The sequence below is a fragment of the Bufo gargarizans genome, chromosome 6 (genome assembly GCF_014858855.1).
Source record: "Bufo gargarizans isolate SCDJY-AF-19 chromosome 6, ASM1485885v1, whole genome shotgun sequence".
In the NCBI taxonomy this organism is placed as follows: Eukaryota; Metazoa; Chordata; class Amphibia; order Anura; family Bufonidae; genus Bufo; species Bufo gargarizans.
Window position 1 is genome coordinate 330,595,565 of NC_058085.1, and position 16,379 is coordinate 330,611,943.

The 16,379-nt window shown below is 47.3% G+C and overlaps 1 protein-coding gene across 1 annotated transcript; it reads right to left on the reverse strand.

Annotated features, from left to right (window-relative positions):
- Positions 1–1,912: 1,912 nt before the first annotated feature.
- On the reverse strand, positions 1,913–14,153 carry C6H10orf88 (chromosome 6 C10orf88 homolog). Its single transcript, XM_044297338.1, has 5 exons — positions 13,867–14,153; positions 11,958–12,252; positions 10,829–11,035; positions 7,583–7,890; positions 1,913–4,929 (listed from the first exon to the last, which is right to left on the reverse strand). Exons 1-5 carry the CDS (start codon positions 14,013–14,015, stop codon positions 4,689–4,691), a joined length of 1,200 nt encoding a protein of 399 aa, XP_044153273.1. The 5' UTR covers positions 14,016–14,153; the 3' UTR covers positions 1,913–4,688.
- Between the last annotated feature and the right edge of the window lie 2,226 nt (positions 14,154–16,379).

A 16,379-nucleotide genomic window follows, 5' to 3' on the forward strand; every position in this document is an offset into this window, starting at 1 on the left:
GCAACCGTCTGCATCCGTTATGAATGGATCCAGTTGTATTATCTTTACATTGCCAAGACAGATCCGTCATGAACTCCACTTAAAGGCAATGGGGGATGGATCAGTTTTTTCGACTGTGTCAGAGTTAAACGGATCCGTCCCCATTGACTTTCAATGGAGTTCATGATGGATCCGTCTTGGCAATGTAAAAATAATACAACTGGATCCATTTATAACGGATGCAGACGGTTGTATTATCAGTAACGGAAGCGTTTTTGCTGAGCCCTGCCAGATCCAGTAAAAACGCCTTACCTGTTTTGTACCCCGTTTGTTCTTAGGATTGTGGGGGGGTCCAGCAGTCCAACTCCCACAGATCCGCAAACTGTAGCATATACCCCAATTATGCAGTACTGAGGACACCTCTTAAGGGGGTGTTTGCACACGTGGCAAAAAAGCTGAGGAAAATCCACAGCGTTTTGTAATAGCAGCAAAGTGGATGTGATTTGAACAAATGCTGTATACATTCTGTGTATAAAAAATCAATAAAAATCCTGTGTGATAATCGACCAGCATTACGCCAATTTCTACGGTGAATTTCCACCCCGGACAGGACACTGCAAAGGTGAAATCTGTGGCAAATCCGCATGTAACTAGTGCAGGTTTTTTTTTGTGGATTCCTCGCGGATTTCTTGTACCAAAAGACGTCCTGTGTGGACAAACTAGGGATCGACCGATTATCGGATTTACCGATATTATCGGCCGATATTCAGGATTTTGAACGTTATCGGTATCGGCATTTATTTTGCCGATATTCCGATAACGTCCTGGGAACACAGATCGCGCTGCTGACAGCGCTCTCCGTGTTCCCTCAGCAGCAGCACAGGGGAGAAGGAGCAGTGTCTCCTCCCCCTGTGCTGCTGCTGCCGCTCCAGCCAATGGGAGGACAGGGGAAAGAGGAGGGGAGGAGCTATGGCCACTGCACCACCAATGAAGCTTAATCTCACATTTATTCATATACAGGAGGCGGGAGCTGCAGGATCACATAGCCGGCTCCCGACCTCTATGAGCTGTAGCTGCGATCTGCGGTAGTTAACTCCTCAGGTGCCGCGGATCGCAGCTACAGCTCATAGAGGTCGGGAGCCGGCTATGTGATCCTGCAGCTCCCGCCTCCTGTATATGAATAAATGTGAGATTAAGCTTCATTGGTGGCGCAGTGCGCCCCCCCCCCCCCCAAGCCCCCCAGTATCAGACATTGGTGGCGCAGTGCGCCCCCCCTCCCCCCCAATATTAGGCATTGGTGGCGCAGTGCGCCCCCCCTCCCCCCCAGTATTAAACAGTGGTGCGCCCCCCCCCCCCCCCCACCCCAGTCGCAGTGCGCCCCCCACAGGATTCCCTCTCCCCTGCTCCTCCGATCGGAGCCCCAGCAGTGTAATGCTGGGGCTCCGATCGGTTACCATGGCAGCCAGGACGCTATTGAAGCCCTGGCTGTCATGGTAAGCTCCATGCTGCTCTGTGCACAAAGCACTGAGCAGCAGGGACAGTGTGAGCTCCTATTCACCCTGATAGAGCTCTATCAGGGTGAATAGGACAAGGGTTCTAGTCCCTAAGGGGGCTAAAAGTTAGTTAAAAAAAAAAAAAAAAAGTAATAAAAATAAAAACACCAAAATATTAAATATAAATGAAAAAGAAAGATTTACAAAAAAAAAAAAAAATACACATTAACAATAAACATTAATTTTCAGCAGATTTGTGGGAATTTAATTTTTTTTTTCAAAAATGAAAATTCCCAGAATATCGGTATAAATTATCGGCTATCGGCCTGAAAGTTCACAAATTATCGGTATCGGTATCGGCCCTAAAAAATCAATATCGGTCGATCCCTAGGACAAACCCTTAAAGGGGTTTTCTAAGACTTTCTAACTGATGATTTATCCTCTGGATAGTTCATCAGTATCTGATTGGTGGAGGGTCTGACACCAGGGACCCCGCCGATCGGCTGTTTGAGAAGGCAGCGGTGCTCTCAGTAGTCCCGTGGCCTTCTTGCAGCTTTTCCTACGTTCATCAATCACATGTGAACAAGGCTGAGCTAGGATACTAAGCACTACCGCTATACAATGTACGGTGCGGTGCTTGGCGAGTGGGGAGTAGGCAGCGGCGCTCCTTTTCAAAACAGCTGTACGGCGGGGGGGTCCCGCGTGTCGGACTCCCCCCGATCAGATACTGATGACCTATCCTGAGGACATCTTGGAATACCCTTTTACTGATATAGTACAGTATGAAACAGATGAGCAGCACCTATGAGAATACATCTCCACCAATAAACACCAGATGTTCAAAGCAGCAATGGAGAATCCACAGGTGAACAGTTAGAGGGAGATGAATGCCATCGAGAAGATAAAGGCTGCGTCCACCTTCCCAACCAATTTCTTGTCCCGATAAATTTACTATGAAAATTAAGCAAATTTGCAATATTTGTTAATCTGAAATTTGCAACCGGTTTGTTTTTACAGCATCTGTGCAAACCAGGCCTCTCCATGGTAAGGGCCAATTCCCACCGAGCATTTGGCGCTAATTTTGGAGCATTTCCGCCTCAAAATCAGCTCCAAACAGCCTCCTATTCATTTCAATAAGAAACAGCACTTGCTTCTTTTTTTTTTCCACGTGGAGCAGAAGCGGTATGGCCCTGTCTTGGCGCCAAATCTGCGCTGAATTTCCCTTTGAATGGGAAGCATAAAAGAACAGCTCCATACATGTCCAAGGAGTCTTGAGTGTTTTCGGCAAGTTTTCTGGCATGGGTCCACACAAGAAAATCAGAACCTGAAAATGCAGTTTTGGACTGAAATAAACACCCTGCGCAGTCCGATCCAGCAGATTTCCCTACTTTGTACAATCGGTAGAATAGGAGAACATGACTGCGGGTCACACTACACACAGTTGGGGTCATTTTTCAAACTGGTGTAAAGCAGAAAAGACTGAGTTGTCCATAACAACCAATCAGATTCCTCCTTTCATTTTTGACAGCTCCTTTGGAAAATGAAAGGTGGAATCTGATTGGTTGCTATGGGCGACTAAGCCAGTTCTACTTTACACCAGCTTGAAAAATGACCCCCAGTAGGTTTTCCGTCGGTTACATAGGAGCTGTAGAAACAGAACGCGATTTCTAATTAAACACCTACCGCTACGTTACTTCATTTCTCATTTTATACAAATTGAGAAAACAAAAAGATGGTTTGTGACGTTGGATATTGCCTTTAACATCCCATTGAGAGCTGTCAGGTGAAATTTCTTCTGCATTCATTACTACCTTGGTGTACACCATTCCTTTTAAGTCTCCACCATTAAAGGGGTATTCCAGTTTTTTTTTTGTTTATAAAATAGCAAATAATACCATTTTCTAATATACATGTACTTAAAACGTCTTATGTCAGACAGTTAACCCCTATATGTAGTATAATGGTGTACTCACGTATCAGTCCTGTGTAATGTATTCATGCCTAAACGAATCATGGTGCCAGTCATGTGACACTCTTCACATTATGTAACCCCCTGACATTCAGAAAGCAGCAGTGTTACATGACATACATGTGCTGGGTCAGCACACAGGACGCATACACGTGATAACTAAATAGGACTAGGGCTGGAATCATGGTTTTATTGTAACTACATCACTGTCTATTTACATGGCTACCGGTTGCTAGGCGATTTGTAAAATGGCTGCCTGTATCTAGGTGATGTTGTCATGATGTAAAGAAAGATGTGTTAAAAAAAATAATAATAATAATAATAATCTGCTTCCACACAGACCTGAACAGATGCTGCTGCAGGTAGTAGTACAACTCTACATACTGTATATACTGCACATGTTTTGGTCCCCAATACACTAGTAGTCAGTATATGCGGGGCTCCTCACAATGAATATACTTACCTGACTCCCTGCACCGCTGCTGCTTCTCCCCGTATGCGGAAGAAAACATCCGGTGTCGCGGAAAGGGGGAGAGCCAATGGCAGGCGGTGATGGGGACGAGCCTCCATAGCGTCACCCGCAAACCTAGGAAGGCTCCTCCCCGTCACCACCTGCCATTGGCTCTCCCCCCCCCCCCCTCCCCCTCCCCCCGACATCGGATGTTTTCGTCCACGCACTGGTGTTTTCGTCCACGCACTGGGAGGAGCAGCGGCGGTGTAGGGAGCGGGGAGCCAGGTAAGTATATTCATTGTGAGGGGCATTTTATAGTCTTGGATAACCCCTTTAACTGTCCAGGTATCTAACAGCAGGGGACCAGGAGCTGCCCAGGGAGCGGGGAGCCAGGTAAGTATATTCATTGTGAGGGGCCCAGCATATAGGGGGCATTTTATAGTCTTGGATAATCCCTTTAACTCAAAGCCAGGTCACACGACACATGAGGGTCACAAGACTGACGCCATGTCGAGTTCTATCCAGCTCTCCTACGGATGCATTTTACAGGGCGAAAATGGGCCGTACCATTTTGGTTTTCTCTGTGGAGAGGCTGTTGTGTGGATATAATAAAGGTCTGCAAGCAAAATTTTAAATAAATATATATTAGAAAAGGGTTCAATGTCCTAATCGCTAAATAAATAAGTGCAAACCGGAATACCTCTTTAAATTGACTGCAGAACCCTTACCGACCATTAACGTGTTTATGTAACGGGTCCAGGATGATGCTGGGCAGGTCCCATGACTAATGCAAGGATCATTGGCCACAGTCCTGATCTGGCTGCCGCCCGTGCTCACATTGGCCATTGACCAGTTTCTCGGCAGAGTTTTCGGATACAGAATTGCCCGGCATTAGATGTATTAGCTGGTCTAGCCTAGTGTCCAGGTGCTCCTGTAAACTCCTCATCCTCTCATCAATATGCGTCAGAAGTGTCCTCTCCATTCGCTCCATGTGGCCAGACAGAAGCTTCTCCAATGAGGAATCAGTCTTTTCCGCTCTGCAATAAAAAGCAGGTATGGTTTTCTTATAGATTACATTTTACCTTTCGTTTTCTTATATTTGATGGAGATTCGTGGCAGGCAATTCGGTAGCTGCAACGGCTCCATTCTGACCATCACCTTCCTCAGTAAAGGCCCAATTTGATGTATTTTTCATAAGGTCTTATAGAGCTAAACACAGAGGCGGTAAACACCTATCTCCAATCCCAAAATGCAGGCTGATAGCTCCTACTTCTACTAGCACAATGTACCAGACTCCATTTACTGACTTCAAGCACAAATCTTGAAAATGGTGACGAATCGAAAAACAGAAGGTTAAAGCCTCATTCACATGTATGTATTTAAATCCGTGAAAAGGTGGTCAGCGATACTTCCACGAAGATGTCAGTGATGGATCCGTGTTGGACCTGTGTGTCCATTTTTTTGCCGTCTGTGTGTCATCTGTGTTTCACCGACACTGCACAGCTGAAAAATAATTTTCAAAGCAAACCTAATGATCCGTGAAACACGGATAAAACATGGATAGCATCCGTGTTGCATCCATGGCTTTCATGGACCTATAGACTATAATGGACGTGAGGGATCTGTGAACAAGGACAAAATAGAGCATGCTTCCATGCTAAAAACACGGACCCGTGGACTGTGTTAAAAAACTGGTGTGAATACACACATTAAAATGAACGGGTACATGTGCTGTCTGTGGCAAACACGTACAGCACACGTACGTGGAACACTGACGTGTGAATGAGGCTTTATAAGGAAGCTGCAGGACTTTTCATAACATGTAAAAATGTACTTACATAAAAATCATTTAAAAGGGTTTTGCCACAACAGACATTTAAACAGCTATCCACAGAATACCACCGATCACTAAAACTGGGGTCCGAAGCCCCCAGTCCTCCTCACAGCATGACTGCAATGAGGAGGAGTTTGAATGGGGCGGTAGTCTATTCAATGTCTAAGGGCCAGACGGAAATAATACTGTACTGGACAGTCTACATCAGTCCCAAACACTGACATGACTACAACTCTATTCCAACTCCTACTCACTGCAGAACCTTATTCAAGTGATTGATGGGGTCACAGCAGTGGCACGCTCAGCGATCAGATATTTACCACCTGTCCTTTGTGGTAAAATCCCTTTTAAAAAGGGGATATCCAGCTTCTACAACAATTTTATCTAAGCCCTGGACAGCACTGTACCTAACATGAAAAGGCACTGACCTGCTTCCCACAACTCGATTCCAGCAATAAGGGTCTGGTCCTGCCTTTTCCGGTCACCCACATGTAAGCGTCAAGACAGGGTCACATGTGAGACTGCAGCTAATCACTGGCCTCAGCACTGATGTATCCCCAAGCAGCACGTCACTGCTGGAACATGTGCCTCTTGGAGACATGTCACCACCAGGGCCAGTCTGGTCACTGCTGGAACATGTGCCTCTTGGAGACATGTCACCACCGAGGCTAGTCTGGTCTTTGCTGGGTCATGTTGCCTCTTGGGGAGAGGTCACCACTAGGGCTAGTCTGGTCTCTGCTGGGTCATGCTGACTCTTTGGAGAGGTCACCACTAAGGCTAGTCTGGTCTCTGCTGGGTCATGTTGCCTCTTGGGGAAATGTCACCACTAAGGCTAGTCTGGTCTCTGCTGGGTCATGTTGCCTCTTGGGGAAATGTCACCACTAAGGCTAGTCTGGTCTCTGCTGGGTCATGTTGCCTCTGAAGATGTCAAACACTAAGGCTAGTCTGGTCTCTGCTGGGTCATGTTGCCTCTTGGGGAAATGTCACCACTAAGGCTAGTCTGGTCTCTGCTGGGTCATGTTGCCTCTGGAGATGTCAACACTAAGGCTAGTCTGGCCTCTGCTGGGTCATGTTGACTCTTTGGAGATGTCACCACTAAGGCTAGTCTGGTCTCTGCTGGGTCATGTTGCCTCTTGGGGAAATGTCACCACTAAGGCTAGTCTGGTCTCTGCTGGGTCATGTTGCCTCTTGGGAACATGTCGCCACCAAGGCCAATCTTGAAGTTTACGCCTATGCCTACGACTGGAAGGAGCAGGATCGGACCCTTAGTGCTGAAGCTGAAGGGAGCTGGCGTTTGCCTTTTTTATGTTAAAGTGCAACATATCAAAGGTTTTGATCAATGAAGGTCTGAGTGCCGAGAACCCCATTGATCGGTAGAACATGGAGACAGAATAACTCATAGCACATTCTCCTTGCTGCAAGAGATGCAATCGAGACGGGCCCATGGACTTTCTATTTCTATTTCTTCACATTTTAGCGATCAGTGGGGGTCTCAGCACTAAGAATCCAACCAATCAAATGATATGTCATTATGACATATCAAAAGTTATTGGAAAGTTCAGTGATGCTAAATACAGCACTGTCCAATTCAAACATACAGTGGTGGTAGAAGCTGGACAACCCCTTTAAGGGGGAAAGTGCCTCAATGAGCCAACCCAACCTAGTAGTAGGTTGCAGTCTCATATCATGAAAACCAGTGGTTTACAACAGAATATGACACGATGACTGTGAAAAATATTCTAAACCAGTGGCCTCCCACCGCTAATGAATGCCCAGACCTGATTGGTTATTAGCAGGACTACAGCATATAAACCATATATGTCTACAGCGTGTATACAGGAGAACATGAAACTTACTTTGAGGCTAAGTAGGGTTCTTGTTGGTTTTCTCCACAAAGATTGCGCAGGAGAGGCACCAAAGAGTCAGGACCAGAAGAACTTGCAGCCGGGCCAAGCAAACTTTGCAGCAGTGAAGGCATAATGGACTTCACATCATTTCCAGGACTTGCAAGTTGAACTGAGGGATGAAGGGCGGATGTCGGACCGCGATTTTCTGTTTTTGTCTCAGGAACCGTATGTTGTTTGGCCGCCTCTGTAGTCGGATGCCTGCCGTGCTGAAAGCTTCCAAAGAGCTGCATGAAGTGAGCTCCAAAAGGTGCCTGATGCTGCAAGGAAGCATTGTATGAAGATTATTAGTGATCCTAACTACAGATGGCCTGACATATCCACAGAAAACTAAAGATTCTGCCATAATTGCCAAATTAAGGGAGATTATTGACGTCTTGTGATGTTGCCCCTGTAAAGTATACACAAAGTTCTTCCAGGCTTAACCTCCCTAGCGGTATGATTATGTCAGGAATTTTGTACCAAAAGTGGTACAATTTTTTGGATAAATATTTTATGGGCACAAATGACAGTAAAATGGCAGGCAAGGGGCACTGTACAGTCATCAAATGTCAGATCTGAGGTTATACAGTGCAATCCTCTCCGATTACAATGTATAACCTCTCTTTTATGTGTGTGTCACTTTTTATGTTTATATTTATAAGAATTTCCCGCCCAGTTCCGCTCCCATTCGCAGCTGCTGCTCGCAGGGACCAGAACCAGGAAGTCAAATGCCGGCCAGTGTTCTACCAGATCTCTATACCTTGCGAAAAGTCTATACCGGAAGTGACGCAGCCGCACATCAGATCTCCCTACCCCTGAGTGCGTACAAATCATCAGATCAAATCAGGATAAACTGCAACTGATGATTTGTGCGCGCGTGCGTACTCAGGGGTAAGGAGATCTGATGCAACATTGTGCGCTGCAAAATCTCTATACCCCTCGTGTGCACGCGCGGTGCAGGAAGTACTTCTATATCGGCACTGCAACGATTCTTTCCTAAGCCAGTGGATGTGCGCTTGCGCAGCGCCGCGCACACCCTCCTGCAGATGATTCCTGTGCGGCCGCATCACTTCCGGTATAGAACAAGATAACCCCTCCCGCAGCATTCATGCAGCTGCCCCCCCATACAACAAGATACCCCCTCCCTCAGCATCCATGCAGCTGCCCCCCCATACAAGATACCCCCTTCCTCAGAATCCATGCAGCTGCCCCCCCCCCATACAACAAGATACACCCTCCCTCAGAATCCATGCAGCTTCCCCCCCCCCCATACAACAAGAAACCCCCTCCCTCAGAATCCATGCAGCTGCCCCCCCATACAACAAGATACCCCCCTCCCTCAGCATCCATGCAGCTGCCCCCCCCCATACAACAAGATACCCCCTCCCTCAGCATCCATGCAGCTGCCCCCCCGGTGTACAATTCCTCACAGCACATCACCAACAGTTTCAGTACAAAATAAGTTACTAAATCAGTAGGTTCCGCGTACTTCTACAAGGCTGCAGGAGTTTTTTTTAGTTCACTCCCCTAGCGAGCTCCAGGATATATGTGAAATAGAGCGCGGCTCTCCTGTTTCCAATCCACGTGATCTAGGAGTGCCACGTGATGTTATGACGTCAGCAGGTCCTTCCTGAATATAGTATTTAGCCATTACCTATAGAGATCTGGCAGAACAAAAGCGCTCTCAGCGGAGGACATCGCCGGCAGAAGGTGAAAGGACTCTGCAATGTTACCCTGAGCGTGACTCGGGGGTTACTGCTCCTGGCAGCGAAAATTAACCCAGAGTCACGCTCGGGAATACCGTCATGGAGGTTAAATTCACACGTCAGTGTTTGGTCAGGGATTTCCATCAGTGATTTTGAGCCAAAACCAGGTGAGGCTCTAAACAGAGAACAGGCGCAGATCTTTCCCTTACACTTTACGTCTGCGGAGGCTCCAATCCTGGCTTTGGCTCACAATCACTGACGTGTGAATGAGGCTTAATGAGAATTTGGTTCCTAAAAATGAGCTGTGGGGGAAAGATCGTCTACATTTGTATGGACCCATAACAGCCTGTATGGATAAAAAGGTCTACCAAAAGATCAATATTATACCTCATCCAAGTAGCCGGCTACATTCACATGTAGAAAAAGGAGCAGTCAGTGACAATGCAATAACGAAATGGAAATTCAAAATGGACAGAGCACAGGGGTGCTGGTTACTTGGGCAGTGAAGCTTTTGCCTCCAAACTACGCAAGTGCGCCATCCGCTCTCTCGGCCACACGGCCTGTTCTTCCTTTTAACCCACCGGCGAGTGATGCGGTGCCCATTATGTAAAGACATGGCCAAACCTACACTTTGTAGGGGTCTGTTCTAGAGATAGATGCAGGTCCCTAAAGTGGGTCCTGCACCTATCAGACACCAAAATGTATCAGATGGGCCAACCCATTTAATGTTTTGGGTACTATTACATCTGTGGAGCCATGGAGTGCGAGACCAGAGCCTGCTCGGGTTATATGCCAACTGCAATGGCTTGAGTACAGTGTGTAGGCCAAAGAAAACCCCATAAACATGTATAATAGAAAACCCTCGTTGAACCCGCTTTATTACAGCAAGTAAACAATTGAGACAGACTATATTAGAAAATGGAAGCATCTGTCATTATAAGATGATTAAAGGGCATGCCCCGTGAATGGGTTTGCAGCAAGTACACATACTAAGGTAGTTAAATACTAGAATATTTTTCTCACACCTCAAGAGTCTGCTAGTTTCTAGACGCATCACTGTCCACGTGACGCCATCTTTCTTTCTCATAACTTCCTGCATGGTCCTGTACTTCAGGTCCTTCTGCCCAGAAGCAACATGTACCCAATAAATCGTTTCCCTCCCCTAAGCTGCTAAAATACACACCAGTTGAATATACACTACAGCGACAATGCAGTTCCTTCTCAGTGTTTTTCAGAGAAGGTGGCAGCCATTGCTCTTGCTCATCATCTCAGTGGCTGCTCACTCCACCAGGGATCCCTCAGCATTGCTTATGAGACCCAGAGGAGCTGAGAAGGAGCAGAAAAAGGACATGCATGTTACCGTCCACTCTCCACATTTACTGAGGTGGACGCAGTAAAGAGAATTGCATAAAAACAGCTAAACTAAGCTTATTAGTTGAATATCTCTGGAGTGTATCAACAATCGTGCAGATGGAAATATTGCAGGTCTGAGCTCAGTGAACGGACTCACCTTCTGCTGAGCACGCACCATGCTCATGAGTTGCTCTGCTCCAGGTGACATTTTCCCACCCATGCTGTCCATAATACTCTGCACACGGTCTAGATTAATGGACGGCCCTGGAACGCAGGGCACTTGACGCCATCTTTCAGGGACGGAGGTCATTTGCACTGAAATCTCACTCAGCAGGACACGGCACCGTCCACCAAGTGACAGCAGCTGAAGAAAGAAAAGCAAAAGCTAATAGAAGGGAAAGGCACATTTCACTGTGTCCATCGCCAAACAGCTAATCATCCAAATTATGCTTCATTAGGCTTCTGCAGGTTCTCTGTTTCACAGTGCATAGCAGCTGCAGAAAGCTGCTCAGTAGCATATGGACACTTTTGGAGTCATTTTTTTATCATTTGCATGTATTTTAGGCTAAACAAAAAGTCTCCAGCCCCTCTCTCACCCTCCTGAATGTTCATCTAAACCGATTTATGACCAAATCAAAATTCACTTTTCATCTGTTCATGAATCAGCTTAGAAGGAGAAGAGAGAGAGAGGGGCTGGAGACAAAGACCAATCCTACCGATGTGTTACTACTGTGAAACATAAAAGCTGCAGAAGCCAAACAAAGCAAAAGTTGTAATAAAAATCTATTACAAAAATGTTTTTTAGTCCAAAATACATGTAAACAAACAAACAAAAATGAAAATATATTTACTAAAGGTCTTTATGTACCAGTTTCCTTTTCTCATTGAGACTGCTATTAGAAAGTTAAAGGGGTTATCCAACCCCGATAATTACCCCTAAAATGCCCGGGCCCCTCATACTGGTTATACTTACCCCGCTCCCTGACACCCACGTCGCTTCTGACGCCTGCTGCTGCATCTCCCTGTTCAGCGGATCAAAACATCCAGCGCCGGGGGGGGATTTGGCAGCCAATAGCAGGCCACGAATCGTCCCCATCGCGGCCTGCTATTGGCTGTCCCCCCCAGCCACGATGGGGAGATGCAGCGGCAGCTGTGCGGGCATCAGGAGCGATGCGGGTGCTGGGGAGCATGGTAAATATAACCCCTTTAATACAAAAAGGGTTAATGTTATACATTTAAATTACAACGGGGCAGTTTTACACGCTTTATATCCTGGAGCCATGTACCTTGACAGTACACGATGGCACCGGGAACTGGAACTTCAGGTGAGTTTTGTACAAAATGACAGGACTGTCTTCTCCATCGCAGGCCAAGGTACAGAATCTCTCTCCTCGGCCAGTTCCCAAGTACTCCTCTTCTTGTCCATCTTGGGACCCTCCATAAACCTCGATGGTCCTTGCTTCACTGCAGATTGTGACACTCAGTATGTGATCCTTCCCTTGAGCTGCGCACTGTAAAGACAGGGTGCATGCCGGGTCTACTTCAGGGGGGGACGGCTGCTCCAGAAGTACACAGTGCTCCCTGAAAGAAAAAAAGGGAAACTATAAGAAAAGAAGACGCCTTTATCTAATATATACACTCAGTCTTAATATGGGTCCATTCACACATCCGTATTTGTTTTGTGGATCCACGGAATGGGTCCGCAATTCCATTCCGCAAAATGCGGAACAGAATTGCGGACGTGTGGATGGAGCCTATGTATGAGGGTCTCTGAACCCTCCCAGCAAGGCAGATGTCAGAGAAAGGGTCCAGTGCCCAGCGCAGCCTTCCCTGTCTTCAGCGCCACCTTCTACAGCTCAGCGCCGGCTCCGCAATCCTCCCCGTCCCTCTGCCAGATCCCGCGCCTGCGCACTAGGCTCTGCCTGATGCGCTCGTGCGGACTCCTGGCAGCGGCTTCGTTGAGCGACGTGCGCATGCGCCGGCCTGATGCGCGCTTCGCTCAACCCTGATATGACCTGCAGGCGCGGGATCTGGCAGAGGGATGGTCGGAGGCGGCGCTGAGCTGTAGAAGGCGGCGCTGGGCACCGGACAGCGAGGGGTGCGGCCGGGCACCCTGTATTAACGGACCTTCCCTTGGGAACCTTAAGTAAGTGATTGACAGGTTATAAAAACCTGTTTTTTGGGCAAATAGAGCGAAGTTTAATAAGGCCAGCTTAGGATTCTTCTTATTAGTCTGGACATGAGCATATGTTTAGGTTAGAGGGGTAAATCTGATGACAGAATCCTTTTAAAGGGAACCTGTCACCAGGATTTTGTGTATAGAGCTGAGGACATGGTTTGCTAGATGGCCGCTAGCACATCCGCAATACCCAGTCCCCATAGCTCTGTGTGCTTTTATTGTGTAAAAAAAACCTATTTGATACATATGCAAATTTCCTTGAGATGAGTCCTGTCCCTGACTCATCTCACGTACAGGACTCATTTCAGGTTAATTTGCATATGCATCAAATCAGTTTTTTTTACACAATAAAAGCACACAGAGCTATGAGGACTGGGTATAGCGGATGTGCTAGCGGCCATCTAGCAACCCATGTCCTCAGCTCTATACACAAAATCCCGGTGACAGGTTCCCTTTAGGCTGCAGCACAGACGGTAATGAGCACAACAAACAGGTTGCTGCGACTTTACTGCCGCTACGTGTGGCTCTATTCTAATCAACAGAACCCATGAGCGATACTTGCTGGGCACCATACAGTTGCCACGGTAACTGCAGCACCCAAAATGCAGTCTCTGCAGGCGATGCTCTGCTGGGGCCCCTCAATGTAAACATCCAGTCTTGCACAACCCCTTTAAGGGCTCATGCACATGACCGTGCGCAGTCTAGGAAACAGAGACCGCGTGTCTCCCGGACTGATGGCGGCTCCTCGGAGACAAACTCACTGCATACTTGGTGATTTATAATGCAGCGAGTTCCTATCGCGGGTCTATTGTACTGACATCATCATGTATTCAAAGACCCCCGATCAGAACAGAACTCGCTGCATCATAAATGACTGTAGTGCGGTGAGTTTGTGTCAGAGGAGCCGTCATCAGTTCAATACATAATATGTCACCAATGCAGCTGTTCACCGTGGGACAAGGGCACATTCTAGGCGTTAGAGCCCCCCTTTAATTGAGAATATAGTGGAGTCTCACCTGGAGGGCTCCTCCTCGTCCTGGGCAGGAAGGTCAGCTCCAGACAACTTCAGCACGGAGGCCAGCTCAGCCTGGCAGTGCCAGGAGCTAGAAGCCAGCACAGGAGGCTGAGGGCACCCACCCAGCACTGCAGCCAGCGGGTCAGACATCACCGGGCAGACCGGCTCCGGGTATCACATGGCTAGAGGTGCGGTGTAATACGGGACAGGCCCTGGACCAGAATCAATGACAGCCACAAAGCAGGAAGCGGCGATAAAGCCTAGAATGTACTGGCTTCTTTGAGGGCATGACGTCATGAGGTCATGTGACTGCTCCTTCCCGCCCCTTACAGTCTGTGCGAGACAGGACAAGAGCTGTAAAGAGAAGCAGAGCAAAAGCAGCACAGACTAGTGCGGGGCAGGGGAGAGTGCAGAACGCAGAGCAAGAGCAGCACAGACTAGTGCGGGGCAGGGGAGAGTGCAGAGCGCAGAGCAAGAGCAGCACAGACTAGTGCGGGGCAGGGGAGAGTGCAGAACAGGAGAGAGAGAGTGCAGGAGAGAGAGAGTGCAGGACAGGGAGAGTGCAGAGCAGGAGAGAGAGAGAGTCCAGGACAGGGAGAGTGCAGAGCAGGAGAGAGAGAGAGTGCAGAGCAGGAGAGAGAGTGCAGAGCAGGAGAGAGAGTACAGAGCAGGAGAGAGAGTACAGAGAGTAAAGAGCAGGAGAGAGAGTGCAGAGCAGGAGAGAGAGTGCAGAGCAGGAGAGAGAGTGCAGAGCAGGAGAGAGAGTGCAGAGCAGGAGAGAGAGTGCAGAGCAGGAGAGAGAGTGCAGAGCAGGAGAGAGAGTGCAGAGCAGGAGAGAGAGTACAGAGCAGGAGAGAGAGTACAGAGCAGGAGAGAGAGTGCAGAGCAGGAGAGAGAGTCCAGGACAGGGAGAGTGCAGAGCAGGAGAGAGAGTGCAGAGCAGGAGAGAGAGTGCAGAGCAGGAGAGAGAGTACAGAGCAGGAGAGAGAGTGCAGAGCAGGAGAGTGTAGGCACCTCTGCTGTGGTCAGTGATTTCTGGTGAGGGGTGCGGCCGCTGTATTTTTATGTAGTTTGTAGGGGAGTGTATAAGAGGTGTGACAGCTGCTAGAAGCTCTTATAAAGTCACCTACAGTCATACTGCTCACCATACATCCCCTTACAAGATCTTTTTAACTCCTTAGTGCCCCCTCCGCACAATGGTTTTGCCTACTTAGTGCCCCCTACACAGTAGTTTTGTCTCCGGAGTGCCCCTCACAGTCTAATATTGCTTTCTTAGTGTCCCCACATAGTACTTTTGTGCCCCCACATGGCAGTTTAGCTCCCTTAGTGCCCCCCCCCCACCCCACAGGCTAGTTTCACTTTCTTAGTGCCCCTACCGTAGTCTTGCATCCCTACCCCCATACAGTAGTTTTGCCTCCTTGCTGCCCCATCCGGTAGTTTTGCCCCTTTAGTGCCCCCGCGTGGAATAGCCCCCACAAACTTTTTTGTCACAAGTTAGTGGAATATGAGACTTTGTAAAAAAAATAATAATAATTATAATCATTTTCCGCTAACTTGTGACAAAAAATAAAAACTTCCATGAACTCACTATGCCCATCAGCAAATACCTTAGGGTGTCTACTTTCCGAAATGGGGTCATTTGTGGGGTGTTTCTACTGTCTGGGCATTGTAGAACCTCAGGAAACATGACAGGTGCTCAGAAAGTCAGAGCTGCTTCAAAATGCAGAAATTCACATTTTTGCACCATAGTTTGTAAACGCTATAACTTTTACCCAAAACAATAAATATACACTTATTGAATTTTTTTTATCAAAGACATGTAGAACAATAAATTTAGAGAAAAATTTATATAGAAATGTAGTTTTATTGAAAAATTTTACAACCGAAAGTGAAAAATGAAATTTTTTTGCAAAAATTTCGGTCAATTTCGATTAATATCAAAAAAAGTAAAAATGTCAGCAGCAATGAAATACCACCAAATGAAAGCTCTATTAGTGAGAAGAAAAGGAGGTAAAATTCATTTGGGTGGTAAGTTGTATGACCGAGCGATAAACGGTGAAAGTAGTGTAATGCAGAAGTGTAAAAAGTGGCCTGGTCATTAAGGGGGTTTAAGCTAGGGGGGCTGAGGTGGTTAAAGGATAACTGTCACACTTAGACCCTAATTTCAATTTTCATATATGTAGTTACTAATAACATGATATTCCAGAATCAGTTACTATTAGACTGACTTACCCCATATTTAATAAGATTCAGCCCTTAGCAACCAGTCTGCATAAAACTGCAATTTCACTATTCAGTTAAGATGGCCGCCACTGCCCTCACCCTGAGGCTAATCCTGCCTGCCCTCACTAGCCAGTAACAATAGCCCCCCAAAAGTGTCAGTAACCAGAGCCCTCCCCCTAAAGGGTTAATCTCCTGCAGCACAAAGGGGTCCTCTTACCACATGTTGCTGTCATTTATACACTGAGCAGACGGCAGATCTCCCTTCCCTGCTCTGCGCTGCTTCGGCTCTGC

Excerpts from the sequence above, each read along its gene's own strand:
- C6H10orf88 (XM_044297338.1), bottom strand. The coding sequence starts at position 14,015 with ATGTCTGACCCGCTGGCTGCAGTGCTGGGTGGGTGCCCTCAGCCTCCT. Across the intron at positions 12,253-13,866 it reads GACGAGGAGGAGCCCTCCAG|GGAGCACTGTGTACTTCTGG; the intron begins GTGAGACTCCAC and ends TTTTTCTTTCAG. Across the intron at positions 4,930-7,582 it reads GAACCCTACTTAGCCTCAAA|AGCGGAAAAGACTGATTCCT; the intron begins GTAAGTTTCATG and ends TTTTTATTGCAG.